Here is a 14,525-nt window from a genome sequence, read left to right on the forward strand (position 1 = left end):
GGATCCCAGGTTGCCATTGGTCGGCGCCGCGCCTGTCTCCATGTGCCGCGCGGCAGAGGCACAACATTCAAGCCCGGGGGCGGGGCCGGTGCGAGCCGGGAGGAAGCCGCCGCGCGGCAGCTGCGAGGCGTGGGGGCGGCGGCGGCCAAGGCCAAGGCGGCGGCTGTGGCGGTGGCGCGGCGACGCCTGCACCTTAGTCGGGGTCAGTGCTCGTTTGGGCCCACTTGCAGGCTTCATGGAGGCAGCCGCAGGCGGAGGCTGCGGCTCTGGGCCGCCGCTGCCGCTGCTGCTGAGCGAGAGCGAGCAGCAGTGCTACTCGGAGCTCTTCGCACGCTGTGCGGGCGCTGCGACCGGGGGCCCCGGGACCGGGCCCCCCGAGGCCGCCAGGGTCGTTCCAGGAGCCGCCACTGCGGCTGCTGGTCCCGTGGCTGACCTGTTCAGGGCGTCGCAGCTGCCCGCTGAGACGCTGCACCAGGTACGTCTTCGCCCGTCTTGTCGCTGGAGGTCTGTGAGGAGAGTGCCTCTGGAAATGGGTGGGTGTGTGTGAGTGTGTGTGTGCAAGGATGCGAGTGCGAAGATAGGGTTGCTTCTAGAGATCAGGAGGCCTAATCCAGATCTCAGGGGCCTCGCAAGCAGCTGGGGCTGGCGGCGACGCCCTTGTCTCTAGGGGACACCAGCCTCCTCCGCAGCTCACCCCCTCATCCCGTGCTGGGAGCTCTTCCCGTCTTTTTCCTCTAATACGAACTAGTACCATCTCTGCTTCTCCGGCCATTGCCAGCTCTCTGAAGCCGCCCAAACCCAAAGTTCTGGAAGTGTGTTTGTTTTGGCTGGTGTCTGGTTTAACCTCTGCTCGCCGTTCCTGCCCCTCCCCCTCCCGAGTGAGGTTTGCACCTGAGTGTGTGTGTGTCTGTCTAGTTCAGCTCAGCTCCGAGATCTGAATGGAACCTGTCCTCAGGTCCCATGTCTAAATGTTGTCCTCTCCATAGACCTGTGATATATACATATCTGCCATTATCTATCTATTCCTTCCTTCCATCCATCCATCCATCCATCCATCCATCCACCTCACCCAGTAATGTTTTCCGGATGTTGTTATTATGCTGGAGAACCCAATGATAAGTTGCAGAGCAGAGACACGGGCTGCAGGACGACGCTGGTCAAGTCAAAGTCAAATTCTGTGCCTGGGATAGAGGTGAACCTTCCAAGTCCAGCATAGGGAACAGCTGTGGTTTCCCATTGTATCATTGTTTGGACTTGGAAAGGAGATGAAAATTAATGGGTGGCCAAGCTTTCTGCTTATGGCTGCCCCATAGGTGGAAAAGGAGAGGATAAGCCATAGCAAATACTGTTTTTGTTTTGTTCTTGGGAAAACACTACATACGCCTTTTGTCACTTGATGTCACAGTGCTAAATGCTGATAAGAGTGTTAATATCAGAGATAAAATAGGAAATGAAGGCTTTTTTTAAAAACAAGCAATAGTTTGAAACATTAACACAAAAGTGAATACTTAGAGTGACAAGTGTTTTAAAATCGACTTTCAGAGGAATGCTGGGGAAATGGTTTGCTGGTGGCATTGTGTTTATGTGTGTGTATATAATCACTGAGGATTGTCTGCATTCTATACTGCTAGAACATGCACATGGCTCTGTGTTTATGAGTGTAAGCTGAACCACTCGATAATCTTTTATTTTTTCACACTTAGAGTTTCTCAAGATATAACTAATATTCATAGAACTTGGCATGCTGAGGGTCCACTAAGAAGCCGTTGATATGTGGGTGGTTCAGTCATGGCTGGTGAGCCATCCAGCTGGGTCAGATAGAAAGGTCATGTCCTTTGTCACAAGCCATGGCCATTACATGATGCCTGCAGGGTACTCCTGAGCATAATAAATGTGTTCAATGCTGTGGCCACTTGCTAGCTGCAAGAAAATAGGTGATTGAGGCAGAATTAAGTGACACCTGGACGCCTGAAGGTGTATTTTATTGTTAGTGACACATGGAATTGTAAGAAGAGGAGGTGGGTATATTAAAATTGACTTGGGTGCATATGATTCAAAACATTGCAAAGCACAGTGTCTGTATGAATGAGATTATACTCTTGATGTTTAGTTGAAAACTAACCAAACACTGCTTCAGATGCTGGCAAAAAGGCATGTCTCTGAAAGATTGCATGAAATAAATCTCAGAGCTTTAAGTTCCCTTTTCAGCCCAGTGAAACAAAAGACATCCTTCCCCTTCATTCCCATGGAGTTGTAACATGATATGGTACAAGTGAAAATGCACATTACTGCCATTCTGGACAGGGAAATGTATAATCAAGCAAGGTCAGCCACCAGCAGCCACTTCATGTTGATGCACCATTTTGGTAGTCTGTGTGTTTCATCTAGTCACCTTAATTTGCAGGACTCCATCAGTGTGTTAGCCATTCTTACCCTTTCCCTGTTAGACAGGAAACAGAGTTTACATTGAAGTAGCCCAACAGGTATAACTGCTCAAATCATGGAGGCACTAACCAGTCGGATTTCCCCCCACCTCTTAATCGTGATACAATTAACATTATCATAATGTTCCAGGAAGGGTGATGGTCTTACCATCTTACCAGCAATAAATGTTCAATAAAAATATTTTGTTTTATCTTCTTGTAGTAAAAATGAACTACTGCGCCTATTGCTTTGTTATGTAAATGAGCCTAATGTAAATGAGCCTACAGACTTAGGAATGTTCTTTTGCAGTTAATATATGCCAAGGGTTTTCAAAATTTAAAGGAAAATGCAGATTATGAAATAACTGTGCAGATCTCATGTTATTTTTTTTAAAAAGATTTATGTGTTTTTATTTGAAAAGTAGATTTAGAGAAGGAGAGGGAGACAGAGAGTTTTCATTCCCTAGTTCACTCCCCAAGCGTTTGCAGTGACTGGAGCTGAGCTGATCCAAATCTAGGAGCCAGAAGCTTCTTCCTGGTCTCTCGTGTAGGTACAGGATCCCAAGGCTTTAGACCTTCTGCTGCTGCTTTCCCAGGACATAAATAGGGAACTGATTGGGAAGTGGGCAAGTGGGAAATGAACCAATGCCCAAATGAGATGCTGGCACTTGTATGCGGAAGATTAGCCTGTTGAGACAGCATGCCAGCCTCTGGATCTCATTTTTTAAAAAAATATTTTAAAGATAGCTTTATATTGGAGCAAAAAAAAATGATATCCATATATCTAGTTTTTCATAATATGCATTTTAATGTATTTTTAAGCATTTTTATTAAGATATCAATTGCAGCATTAAAAAGTGTACATTCATTTAAAAATTTCAATGCATTTACCATATTCAGTAGTTACAATAATTAAGTATGTGTTAACCAACTTTCAAAAGGGAAAAATGTGTTGGGAAGAGGTTAAATAACTTACTCATATTTAAAGAATATGTAATGACTCGACATTCACATTTAGATAACAAAGATGATAATTTTTATTGGTAACTCAGTTTGTGGTCCATTATTCTTTCTCTAGTGAAACTTTTTTTTTTTTTTTTTTTTTTTTTTTAAAGATTTATTTTTATTATTTTTTCATTGGAAAGGCGGATATACAGAGAGGAGAGACAGAGAGGAAGATCTTCCGTCCGATGATTCACTCCCCAAGTGAGCGCGACGGGCCGATACTATGCCGGTCCGAAGCCAGGAGCCTCTTCCGGGTCTCCCACGCGGGTGCAGGGTCCCAAAGCTTTGGGCCGTCCTCGACTGCTTTCCCAGGCCACAGGCAGGGAGCTGGAAGGGAAGCGGGGCTGCCGGGATTAGAACCGGCGCCCATATGGGATCCCGGGCGTGCTAGGTGAGGACCTTAACCACTTGCGCCACCACGCCGGGCCCCTCTAGTGAAACTTTTAATATGTTTTAGATTCCTGGGAAATAATTTACTGGGTTTAGAGGTAAAGCATTTATGCAGACACCATTGATAGCATGTTCCTTGTTGGTTTGATGATCTGGAATGGGCTTATTTGCTGAAAGTGACTTAAGCTAAAAACATCTTTCTATGGACTTATTACATAGGCTTTTAAAATAATCTGACAGCGGAACTGTTTAATCATTTTCAAAATAAAATCCATAGGTTATTATTAGTTATAAACAAAAATTGTTGTAAACATTAAATATTAAATAATATTTAATAATATTCAGGTTAAGTGAGAATAGAATAGTCCTAAAGTTTTTAATTCTATTGACAAATTGCAAATGAAATACGTGTACCCAAGTGTACTGGGTGAATAGCTCTGGGTAGATAACTCTTAGTTGTATGACAAGTATTCTTGATATTTATTTGCCAATATTTCCTTTATTTCCTGGTGTTTGCTTCACTGCTTTGGCTTTTAGAAATATTTCCCATAATATTTTTAATGATGACTATTTTATCTTTGGAAGCCAAAACGTATAAACAAACACCACAGTAAAATCTTATGAGATGAAGATTAAAATGGAAATCCTCTCTTTGGAGTAAAAGAGTAGTTTCAATAGTACTTATATTTACTAAAATCTAAATATTTTAGTTTAAGATAATTTTTAAAAATATCATTTTACCATGCATTTATTGTCCTATAGCATGATATTTTCTGGAGGTTTCCATATATATATGTGAATATAGCAGCAAGAAAAGAAATCACAGCTATTTTCTTGTGTGTAACCCAAAATGATATTTTGCATTTCAAACACATTTCAACTCCATTATCAATGTTTTTAAAGAAATAATATAATAGTAAACTATTTCCAATTGTTTACCTTTTGCAAGATTTAGCTGTTGATAAACATGCTTTAAGTAAAACATTAACTATGCAAAGTGAAATATCTTTTATTCTGTGAAAAATAATTATAGATCTTGAAAAATTAAGATATGTGTGAAAACATTTACTGTAATTTATTTTATAAATACCAACATTATGCTCTTTTATAATAATTGAGATTATTTTTGAATTAACATTATTATTTTTATTATTTTTCAATATACAGTTTTGTTGGTATAGGGATATGTAAATTGATTTGAATTTGTTTTGATTTTGAATTTGAAGGTACAATACCGTAGAGTCTGGGATTTCCCCTTGCCCAATCTGACTGGAGTTAGGTGGTAACCTGAATGTGGTTTTCATTTGTATCTCTCTGATGGCTAGGGAGCCTGGGCATCTTTTCATATGTCTGTTAGCCATTTGGATCTGTTCTTTTGATAAATGTCTGTTCATTTCCTTTGCCCATTTTTTCACAGGTTTTTTTTTTTTTTTAACTGTCCCTGGATTTCTGAAGGACTTTGTAAATCCTGGATATTGGTCCCCTATCACATGTATAGTGTGCAAAAATTTTCTCCTATTTCATTAGTTGCTTCTTCACTTTTTAATTGTTTCGTTTACTATACAGAAGCTTTTTTTCCTGAATTGTTTTCCGTTGTCTTGTCAGAGATTAGTTGACTATATATGTATGGGCTCCCTTCTGGTGCTTCTGTTCTGTCCCATTGATTTTCTTCTCTGTTTCTGTACCAGTAGCAGACTGTTTTGATGACTAGTGCTCTGTAGTATGTCTCGAGGTCTGGAATTGTGATTCCTCCAGCTTGAGTTTTATTCTTCAGGATAGCTTTGGCTATTCGTGGTCTCTTGTGTTTCTGGATGAACTTTTGTATCTTCTTTTCTGTTTCTGAGAAGAATGTTGTTGGGATTTTGATTGGGATTGCGTTGAATCTGTATATTACTCTTGGTAATGTGGACATTTTGATGCTGTTGATCCTGCCAATCCAGGAACATGGTAAGTTTCTGCATTTTTCAAGATCTTCTATTTCGTTTTTAAATGTTTTATAGTTTTCATCAGAGAGGCCTTCCTTAGGCAGCTTAATTCCTAGGTATTTAAGGTTACTCTCTGCTATTTTTTTTAAAGATTAATAAAGTCAGATATACAGACAGGAGGAGAGACAGAGAGGAAGATCTTCCATCCGATGATTCACTCCCCAAGTGAGCGCAATGGCCGATGCTATGCTGATCCGAAGCCAGGATCCAGGAGCTTCTTCTGGGTATCTCACAGAGGTGCAGGGTCCCAAAGCTTTGGGCCATCCTCGACTGCTTTCCCAGACCACAGCAGGGAGCTGGATGGGAAGTGGAGCCGCCAGGATTAGAACCAGCGCCCATATGGGATCCTGGCGCATTCAAGGCGAGGACTTTAGCCATTAGGCCACACTGCCGGGCCCACTCTCTGCTATTTTAAAGGGAACTGTACTTACAGTTTCTCTCAGCCATGGAATTACTTGTGTACACTAGTACCATCGATTTGTGTTCATTAATTTTGTATCCTGCTACCCTGTCAATGTCTCGTATGAGTTCCAGTAGTCTCTTGACTGAGTATTTTGGCTCTCCCACACAGATAATCATGTCATCTGCAACTAGAGATCATTTCAGTTTCTTGTTCCCAATTTGTATTCCTTTGATTCGTTTTTCTTGCCTAATAGCTCTGGCAAGGACTTTCTATACTATATTGAAGAGTAGTAGAGACAGTGCACATTCCTGTCTAGTTCCAGGTTTTAGTGGGAAGGCTTCCAATCTTTCCCCATTTAGAATGATGCTGGCATTGGGTTTTTCGTAAATTGCCTTGATTGTGTTGTAGAATGTTTCTTCTATGCCTGTCTTGCTTAGGGTTTTTAGCATGAAGTGGTGTTGGATTTTATCAAATGCTTTCTCTGCATCTATTGAGAGGATCATATGGTTTTAATTTTTCATTTTATTGATGTAATGTATCACATTTATTGATTTGTGAATGTTGAACGATCCCTGCATGCCTGGGAAAAAAATCCCACCTGATCCGGGTGAATGATCTGTTGGATCCTGTTGGCTAGTATTTTGTTGAGGATTTTTGCATTTGTGTTCACCAAGGGTATTGGTCTGCAGTTCTCTTTTTCTGTTGTTTCTCTATCTGGCTTTGTATTAAGGTGATATTGGCTTCATAGCAAGAGTTTGGAAGATTTTCCTCTCTTTAAATTGTTTGGAAAAGCTTGTGGAGCATTGGGATAAATTCCTCTTGGAACGTTGGATAGAATTCAGCAGTGAAGCCATCTGGTCCAGGACTTTTCTTGGTTGGGAGTGCTTTAATTTCCGATTCAATCTCAGTGCATGTCATTGGTCTATTTAGATTAATTGCTTCTTGATTCAATTTTGGTGGATTGTATGCGTCCAGAAATCTATTGTTGTATCTATTGAGGTATCTGTTGTTATGTTTCCTTTCTCATCTCTGATGCTATTGATGTGTATCTTCTCCCTGCTTTTTTTTTTTTTTGATTAGTCGAGCTAGTGGGGAGTCTATTTTGTTGATTTTCTCAAAGAACAATCTCTTTTGATTTATTGATCATATGTACAGTTCTTTTGGTCTCTATTTGGTTTATTTCCTCCCTTATTTTGATTATTTCTTTTTTTCTACTAAACTTGGACTGCTTTGATGTTGTTTTTCTAGTTCATTCAACTGTTAGGTTAGCTGATTTACTTGGTACTTTTTTCTAGTTTCTTAACATAAGCAATTATTGTGATGAACTTACCTCTTAACACTGCCTTGATTGTGTGCCATAAGTTTTGATATGTTGTGTTGATCCCTTCATTTGTTTCAAGCAATTTTAATGTGATTTTAACAAAGAATTATTTATTTCAAAGGCAGAGTTACAGAATGATAAGGGGAGAGAATGTGAAAGAGATCTTTATCTACTGGTTCACTCCCCAGATAGCCGCAATGTTTGGGGCTGGGTTAAGCCAAAGCCAGGAACCCCAGAAAGTTTTTCTGATCTCTCGGATGGGTATGAGGCCTTAGCACTTTTGGGTCCTTTTCTTCAGCTTTCCCAAATGTATACGCAAGGAGCTGGATCAGAAGTGGAATAGATACCAATCAGGGATGCTAGTACTATAGGTGTTGGCTTAACCCATTATCCTATAGCCTTGACCCTTCCATGAGCTTTTTGAAAACCACTTGTATTTGTACATACATGTAATGTCAGCTTTAAAAAAAGTAAAGCATTTTCAGAGAAGTGAAAGAATCCCAGGAAATTTGAGCCAAGAATACATAAATTGACAACTACCTCTTGTCCCCCCGCATCACAGCTCCACCATTATATTATCAGCCACTGGCATCTGAGGTGCACATTTGTTACCATCACTGAGCCTATATTGCATCATTTTAGTCCAATGTCTGTAGTTGAGATTGGACTGTTACTTTTGGTGTTATGTATTCTTTAAATCTGGACATATGTATGAGTCTGATGACTTGTGGCCACAATTACTTTAGCATGGCAAAATAATTGCACTGCCTTATCGATCTTTTGTTCCTTTTTCACCCTGTGGAATGTCATTGACCCCTGGAAATCATTGATCTTTTTACTTCCAGCAATTTTGTCTTTAAAGAAATACTTTGCAGTTGAGTCATATGATATGTCTCCTCTGCGGATTGAATTTTTTCACTTCGTTACATGCATTAAAGATTCTTCTGCTTTGCATGGTAACTTCTCTTTGGTGACTCCTTCCTTTTTAGCCCCAATAGTATATCATTGTTTGGTTGTACCAAAGTTTACTCATTGGCTTATTTCAGTGATGTCTTGGTTCCTTTCAACTTTCGGTAATTATACATAGAATTGTTACAGACATCTATGTTCAAAGTTTTGTGTGTATGTGCAAGTCTAATTGTGTAAAACACTGAATATGATTGCTAGATTGTGTGATAGGAATATGTTTAGTTTGGTAAGCAACTGACAGTCTTCCAGTGTGACTGTATCTATTTTTTTCCCCATCAACAATTAATGAGAGTACATGTTGCCCTGTATCCTTGTTGGCATTTAGTATTGTCAGTGTTTTGGATTTGGGCCATTATGATGTATATTTCTTGATATTTCATTGATGTCTGAATTTGCAATCCTCTTATGACATATGACCGTGAACATCTTTTCATGTATTCATTTACCATCTTGAGTTACATTTTAATGCATCTTAGTAGTCTATTTATAAGCCCCTTTGGCTTCTTTATAGTACATTTGTTTCTATGTGCTACTTTATTTTAAAGCAGGAGCCTAGCCCTAGGCGGAAAGTGTAGAATAAAATATTTTTAAAGGCTTTTTTTGTTAAAAAAGATTTATTTTTATTGAATATTTATATATACAGAGAGGAGGAGAGACAGAGAAGATCTTCTGTCCGATGATTTACTCCCCAAGTGGCTGCAATGGCCAGGGCCAAGCTGATCTGAAGCCAGGAACCGGGAGCCTCTTCTGGGTCTCCCATGTGGGTACAGGTGCCAAGGCTTTGGTCCGTCCTTGACTGCTTTCCTAGACTACAAGCAGGGAGCTGGATGGGAAGTGGGGCCACTGGGATTAGAACCGGTGTCCATATGGGATCCTGGTGCATATAAGGCGAGGACTGTAGCTGCTAGGTTACTGTGCAGCGCCCAGAATGAAATACTTTTAAGTAGAAAAAGGGATTACGAATGTTTGAGAACAAGTAAATGGCCTTTTAATATCTCAAGTTAGAGAAGTTAGAGTGATTGGTTTTCCACATTGTGAAGTATTTCATTGATATTCAGCAATCAGTCTGGCATTTTATTAGAAGACATAGGGTGTGGAGGGAATTAGGTTTGGGTGTGATGCTCTCGAGTGTCAGGCACTCATGAAACTTACATTTCTGAGCAAATGTTTTTATGCATCGGAGTTTTTGTTTTGGTTAAAGGAAGAATTGAAATGTAATATCTAAAAATAAAATACCTTAAGATGTTAAGTTATATATTTGATATAATAAGTTAAGCTATATTGGCTTCTTTATTATATGTGGCTTTTAGGATGGTATCTTAGCCTCTGGGAATGTTGTGCACAATGCAATTCACCTTTATAAGTGTTTTTCATTTTCATAATAGTTAACTCTTGTTGGACATTAGTGGAATATGTATAAACTACTGTTGATTCTGCAGTCATTCAGTTGAAGCAGAAAATGCAACAGCTAATATCCCGTTGTTTAATTGCTTAGATTGAGGCAAAGAAGGAAAAGCTGTGAGAAGTGAGGGATATTTTAATAATCTCTGTCCCCAGAGATTGGAATTGGCACCTTCATGGAATCTCAGCGCGTGTGAGGCGAGGACTTTAGCTGCTAGCCTATCGTGCTGCTCATATATATATATAATTTTATGATACAATTCCATAGGCTTTGGGATTTTGCTTACCTCCTCCCCAAATTCCCTCCCCATAACTGATCTCCCACATATTATTACAATAGTATAGTCCTTTGTAAATAATCCTAAGTCCATCATTCTGCTGTTTAAGTGTATCCTACATTGCAGGTACAGACAATGGCAAATAGTCCAGCATCCTTTTATCAAGATATAGCCAACAGTTTCATTGGGAGTCCATTTTGGATTTGGAAGTGGAGGTGCATACTGCATTGTATCTTCACATCTGGGTTTAACAGTCTACTACACAGCTTCTGTACATTCCCTTAAATGAGAAGCCATAAAACAAAATTAACAACAGGAATAAAGTTTAAAAAGTTTGCAACCCCATGAAGTTAGATAAATGCTACCAAATGACTAATGTGTTGCTGAAGAAATGAAAACGAAAACAAAAACCTTTTTGGAAAATGATGCTACTGTATGATCTATGAGTCAGTGAAGAATTTAACAAGAGAAAAACTATTTCGAAGAAATAAAAAAAAATCAGAGCTTATGAGTTGCAGCAAAAACAGTATCGACAGGGCTATTGATCTTTTAATTTGCATGAAGGTAGCCTTATATCAGAAAGAACATAATCGTATTTGTTATTTTGGGATTGACTTAATTCACTGAGCATAATGGAGAGATACCATTTCTAAAGGTCTTCCTCTAAACCTTGGAAGCAATTTTTATTATTAAATAAAACTATAAGTGAATGATAAAATTTTTGAAAGTCTTTTTCTGTTCCTAGATTATTAGCCAGAATTATTTTTAAAAAGTTACATAGTCAGAGAAATACAAGGAAAGCTTAAAACCAAACAGGAAATGATCAGCTTGCATCCACATATACCTTACTAGGTGGGACACAAAGATTAGTTACTCCTCACTAGGGTATTGAAGATTTCTCTGCACTCCCCTCCTAAAACTGTTCTGCACCTCAGCTGTTGACATATGCCTTGTTAGAGTTATAAGCCAGGTTAGAATATCCTAAAATCTACAAAGTTCAGCAAAATTATGCTTCAACACAATAAACTGCTAAATACTAAAATGAAAATAGACACGAGACAGCTGAATAGTACCCTATAACCATTTTAAGGTGTATAGCAGCCAGTTCTGTATATAAACTAAAATTGAAATGTCAATGAAGTAGTCACAGGATGTGGTTAAGAACTTGCATTTTTTTTTAACATATTGGTTACTCAATACCTGTCAATTAATTCCATAATGTTGTAAATTGTGGTTGATGTTGTGCTGGGGCTTCTAATTGATCGGGATGATATTCTGCCAGCTCTACCTTCAGATCAGAGATGGTCTCCCCAAGAAACTGTTGAATTTATCTGGACAATAAGATGCTGGACTCTATGCTTGGTATATGTTTGCAACGAAAGAATCTTGACTTAATTTGAACTGTAATACTGCAACGAGGTGGAGGAATCCACCATGGGGAGAGGGCGTAGTGAGGGGTTGGGGGAATCCCAGAGCCTATGAAACTGTGTCACATAATGCAACGTAATTAATAAAAAAAGTTATATAAAACTTTTTTTTAATGCTGTCATCTTTCAAGTGTGTTACTGTAGGGATGTAGAGTAAAAGAGTAGCTAGGGAACTACACTGTGGCACAGCCAGTGAAGCCACTACTTGTGATGCCATCATCCAATATTGGAGTGCCAATTTGAGTCCCAGCTGTTCTGTTTCCGATGCTTTCATGTTATAATGCACCTGGGAGGCAAGTAGAAGATGGTCCAAGGGTTGGGAACTCTGCCACCCATGTGGGAGACCATGTTGGAGTTCCAGGGTCCTGGCTGAAGGCACACACAAAAACTGGGGCTGAGGGGCCTGCCTGGCTGGGTTCCTCCTTGGTACCTATCTGTGAGTGTTAGAGCTGTGGATACTGCAGCCCTGCTTGGCATGGTCTTTTCTCAGTCCCAGCCTTTACATGTGCTGGCACGTGAGGCAGCCTGGCTCAGCCCAGTACCTCCAAGCCCCAGAATGTCAGGTGAGTTCTGTGGTCCAGCCTGATTCAGCATGTCACTACCCCCAGCTCTGGAGCAAACAAGTGGGTGTTGCAGTCCAAAGAGGCACGCCCACAAATCCCCTACAGAATCTGCCTCCAGATCTGGTTCTCTCACACCCTAGTGGGTGCTGTGGAGAGCCAGGGCTGAGCCAGGCTGTAGCATCTACTTATGAATGCTGAGACTGGGGGTGGGCCATCTCAGATTGGGCTGCAGCACTTGCTGGCACACGTAGGACCTGGGGCTTGGGGCACAACTGCTAAGGAAACTTTGGAGACTCCCCTGTTGGGCCACTACTTCCATTGGTAAGCATGATATCTGGAACTGGAGGTGGGCCAGTCTGGGCAGGGCTGCAGCACCTGTCAGCTGGCATGTATCCCAGAATAGCCTGAAGTGCCACACTTGCTGGTATAAAAGAGAGCCAAGGACCAGCAAGGCTAGTTTACAGCACCCACTGGCAAGTACTGGGACTGGGTACAAGTCATGTCAGCCTCAACCACAGTACCCTCCTGGCAGGATCTGGGGTTGGGAGTTGGTCTGGTAGGGGAACTGTGGACATTCCTCTATAGGTCTGTAGTTTCTGCTGGTGAGCATGAGAACCAGGGCTGGGAGCAGCACAGGGTGGTCAAAGCAGCAGCACTTGTCAGCATATGTGTGGGTTGGGTCTGGGAGCATGCTGGGCTGCACTAAGCTATAACACCCGTGAGTTTTCACAAGAGCTGGATGGTATGTAAGATGGACCAGGCTAGGCATGCAGCACATGCTGGCACTTGCAAAATTTTGGGGTTTGGGGGGCCTAGTGGGAGTTATTGGAGGTCATCATGGCACTTCCTGGTATATGTGATGACTGGCCTGTGGCAGGCTGGGCTGGGCTAGGCTGCAGCACGTATCATTTCATGTGAGAGCTGGGTCTGAGGGTGGAACTGACCAGGCAGCTGCATCCTTTGGTTAGTTTGTTGGCTGGTGCAGAAAACAAAACTAACTTCACCCTGTGCTAGCTGGCACATATGAATCAAGTCTGAGGTCACCTCAGGCAAGGTTTCTTGTGAGACACCCTCTCCCCTCTGCCAGCTGTATGGCCGGACTCAAATTCTGGCCACAGGGAAAATCACAACGTATGTAGTCCATTCTTGGAGTACTTGTACTGAGACTGGGCCTCCTCAGTTGTTGATGCCTGTGCAGTGGATAGCATGTCCAGATGTACACAGGGGACATGACCGGGGATGTCAGGTAACTTGTCAGAAGATAGAAAGCAGAACAAGTTGGACCACTCTCCTGGATAAGCTTTGCAGCGTGTTCCTGGGTATGTGTATGCACCAAGGCGGACCTGGTCAGCCGATAAACCTTAGAAAGATTTTCATAACCTGGAGCAATGAAACCAACAGCTTCTCAGAACTATCCAAACTTCTCAAGTTTAACACCCCTAGAACTCTTCCCCACATGGAGGTCTCTAAGGTGTCATCAGAGGTCCAGCTCTCATCCCCAGGTGCTAATGCAATCAAACAGCAAGGAGCTGCCCTTTCCCTTTCCACCTCAGTGGACAGAGGAGAAAAAAATGTAAAACATTTATCCCACCAGTCTTCCATACCTTGACCCTCTCCACCCTAATTGGCTGTCCACATGGGCGTACATCCCTCTCAGCAATGTAAACATTAAATAAAAAAATAAAAAAGGTGTTTGTGAAGAAAGAGAAAAGAGAAGATAAGTTTATTTTGGTGTAATTTTTTTAAAATCCATGTGAAATTTCTCATAACATATACTTTCCTTGAGTTTTTTGAAGATCACCTCATATGCTGTTTTAGTTAGTATTCTTTATTTTTTTTTTGAAAGAGTAAATGGAATCAGAGAAAATATCAAAACCAAACCATTGATGATTTAAAGGAGTATTTTTACGGTATAGTTAACTTGCTGACTATTTTTTTTGAATGATCTATTTGTTGTTGTAAATTTTGTTTTTATTGGAAATGCAGATTTACAGAGACAAGGAGAGATAGAGGAAGATCTTCCATGTGCTAATTTATTCCTCAAATGGCCACAGAGCTGAGGTGATTCAAAGTCAGGAGCCAGAAGCTTACTTCAGGTCCCATACATGGCACAAGAGCCTAAGGATTTGGGCCATCCTCTGCTGCCTTTCTGGGCATATTAAGAAACTGTATTGGAACTGGAACAGTTGGAACATGAACCACTACCCATATGGGATGCTGGCACTGCAGGCAAGGGATTAGCCTGATAAGCCACTGTGCTGACCCTACTTGCTCACTGTTTTATAATAAAACTTATCTGGAATACAAATGAAGAACAGTGTCAGCATCACTCAGTGTGCGAAGCCAAGCAGCCCAGCTGG

General features: G+C 41.1%; 1 protein-coding gene across 4 annotated transcripts in view; it reads left to right on the forward strand.

Annotated features, from left to right (window-relative positions):
• Positions 1–235: 235 nt before the first annotated feature.
• The window catches only part of REPS2 (RALBP1 associated Eps domain containing 2), a 210,779-nt gene continuing 196,489 nt past the window's right edge, over positions 236–14,525 (forward strand). For all 4 annotated transcript variants that reach the window (XM_040997630.1, XM_040997655.1, XM_040997640.1 and 1 more), the window contains exon 1: positions 236–475. In XM_040997630.1, the coding sequence (XP_040853564.1) occupies positions 236–475 (240 nt within the window). The remainder of the gene's footprint in view (positions 476–14,525) is intronic.

Source organism: Ochotona curzoniae, unplaced genomic scaffold, assembly GCF_017591425.1.
Source record: "Ochotona curzoniae isolate NIBS_2020 unplaced genomic scaffold, NIBS_Ocur_1.0 contig_1274, whole genome shotgun sequence".
NCBI classification, from domain to species: Eukaryota; Metazoa; Chordata; class Mammalia; order Lagomorpha; family Ochotonidae; genus Ochotona; species Ochotona curzoniae.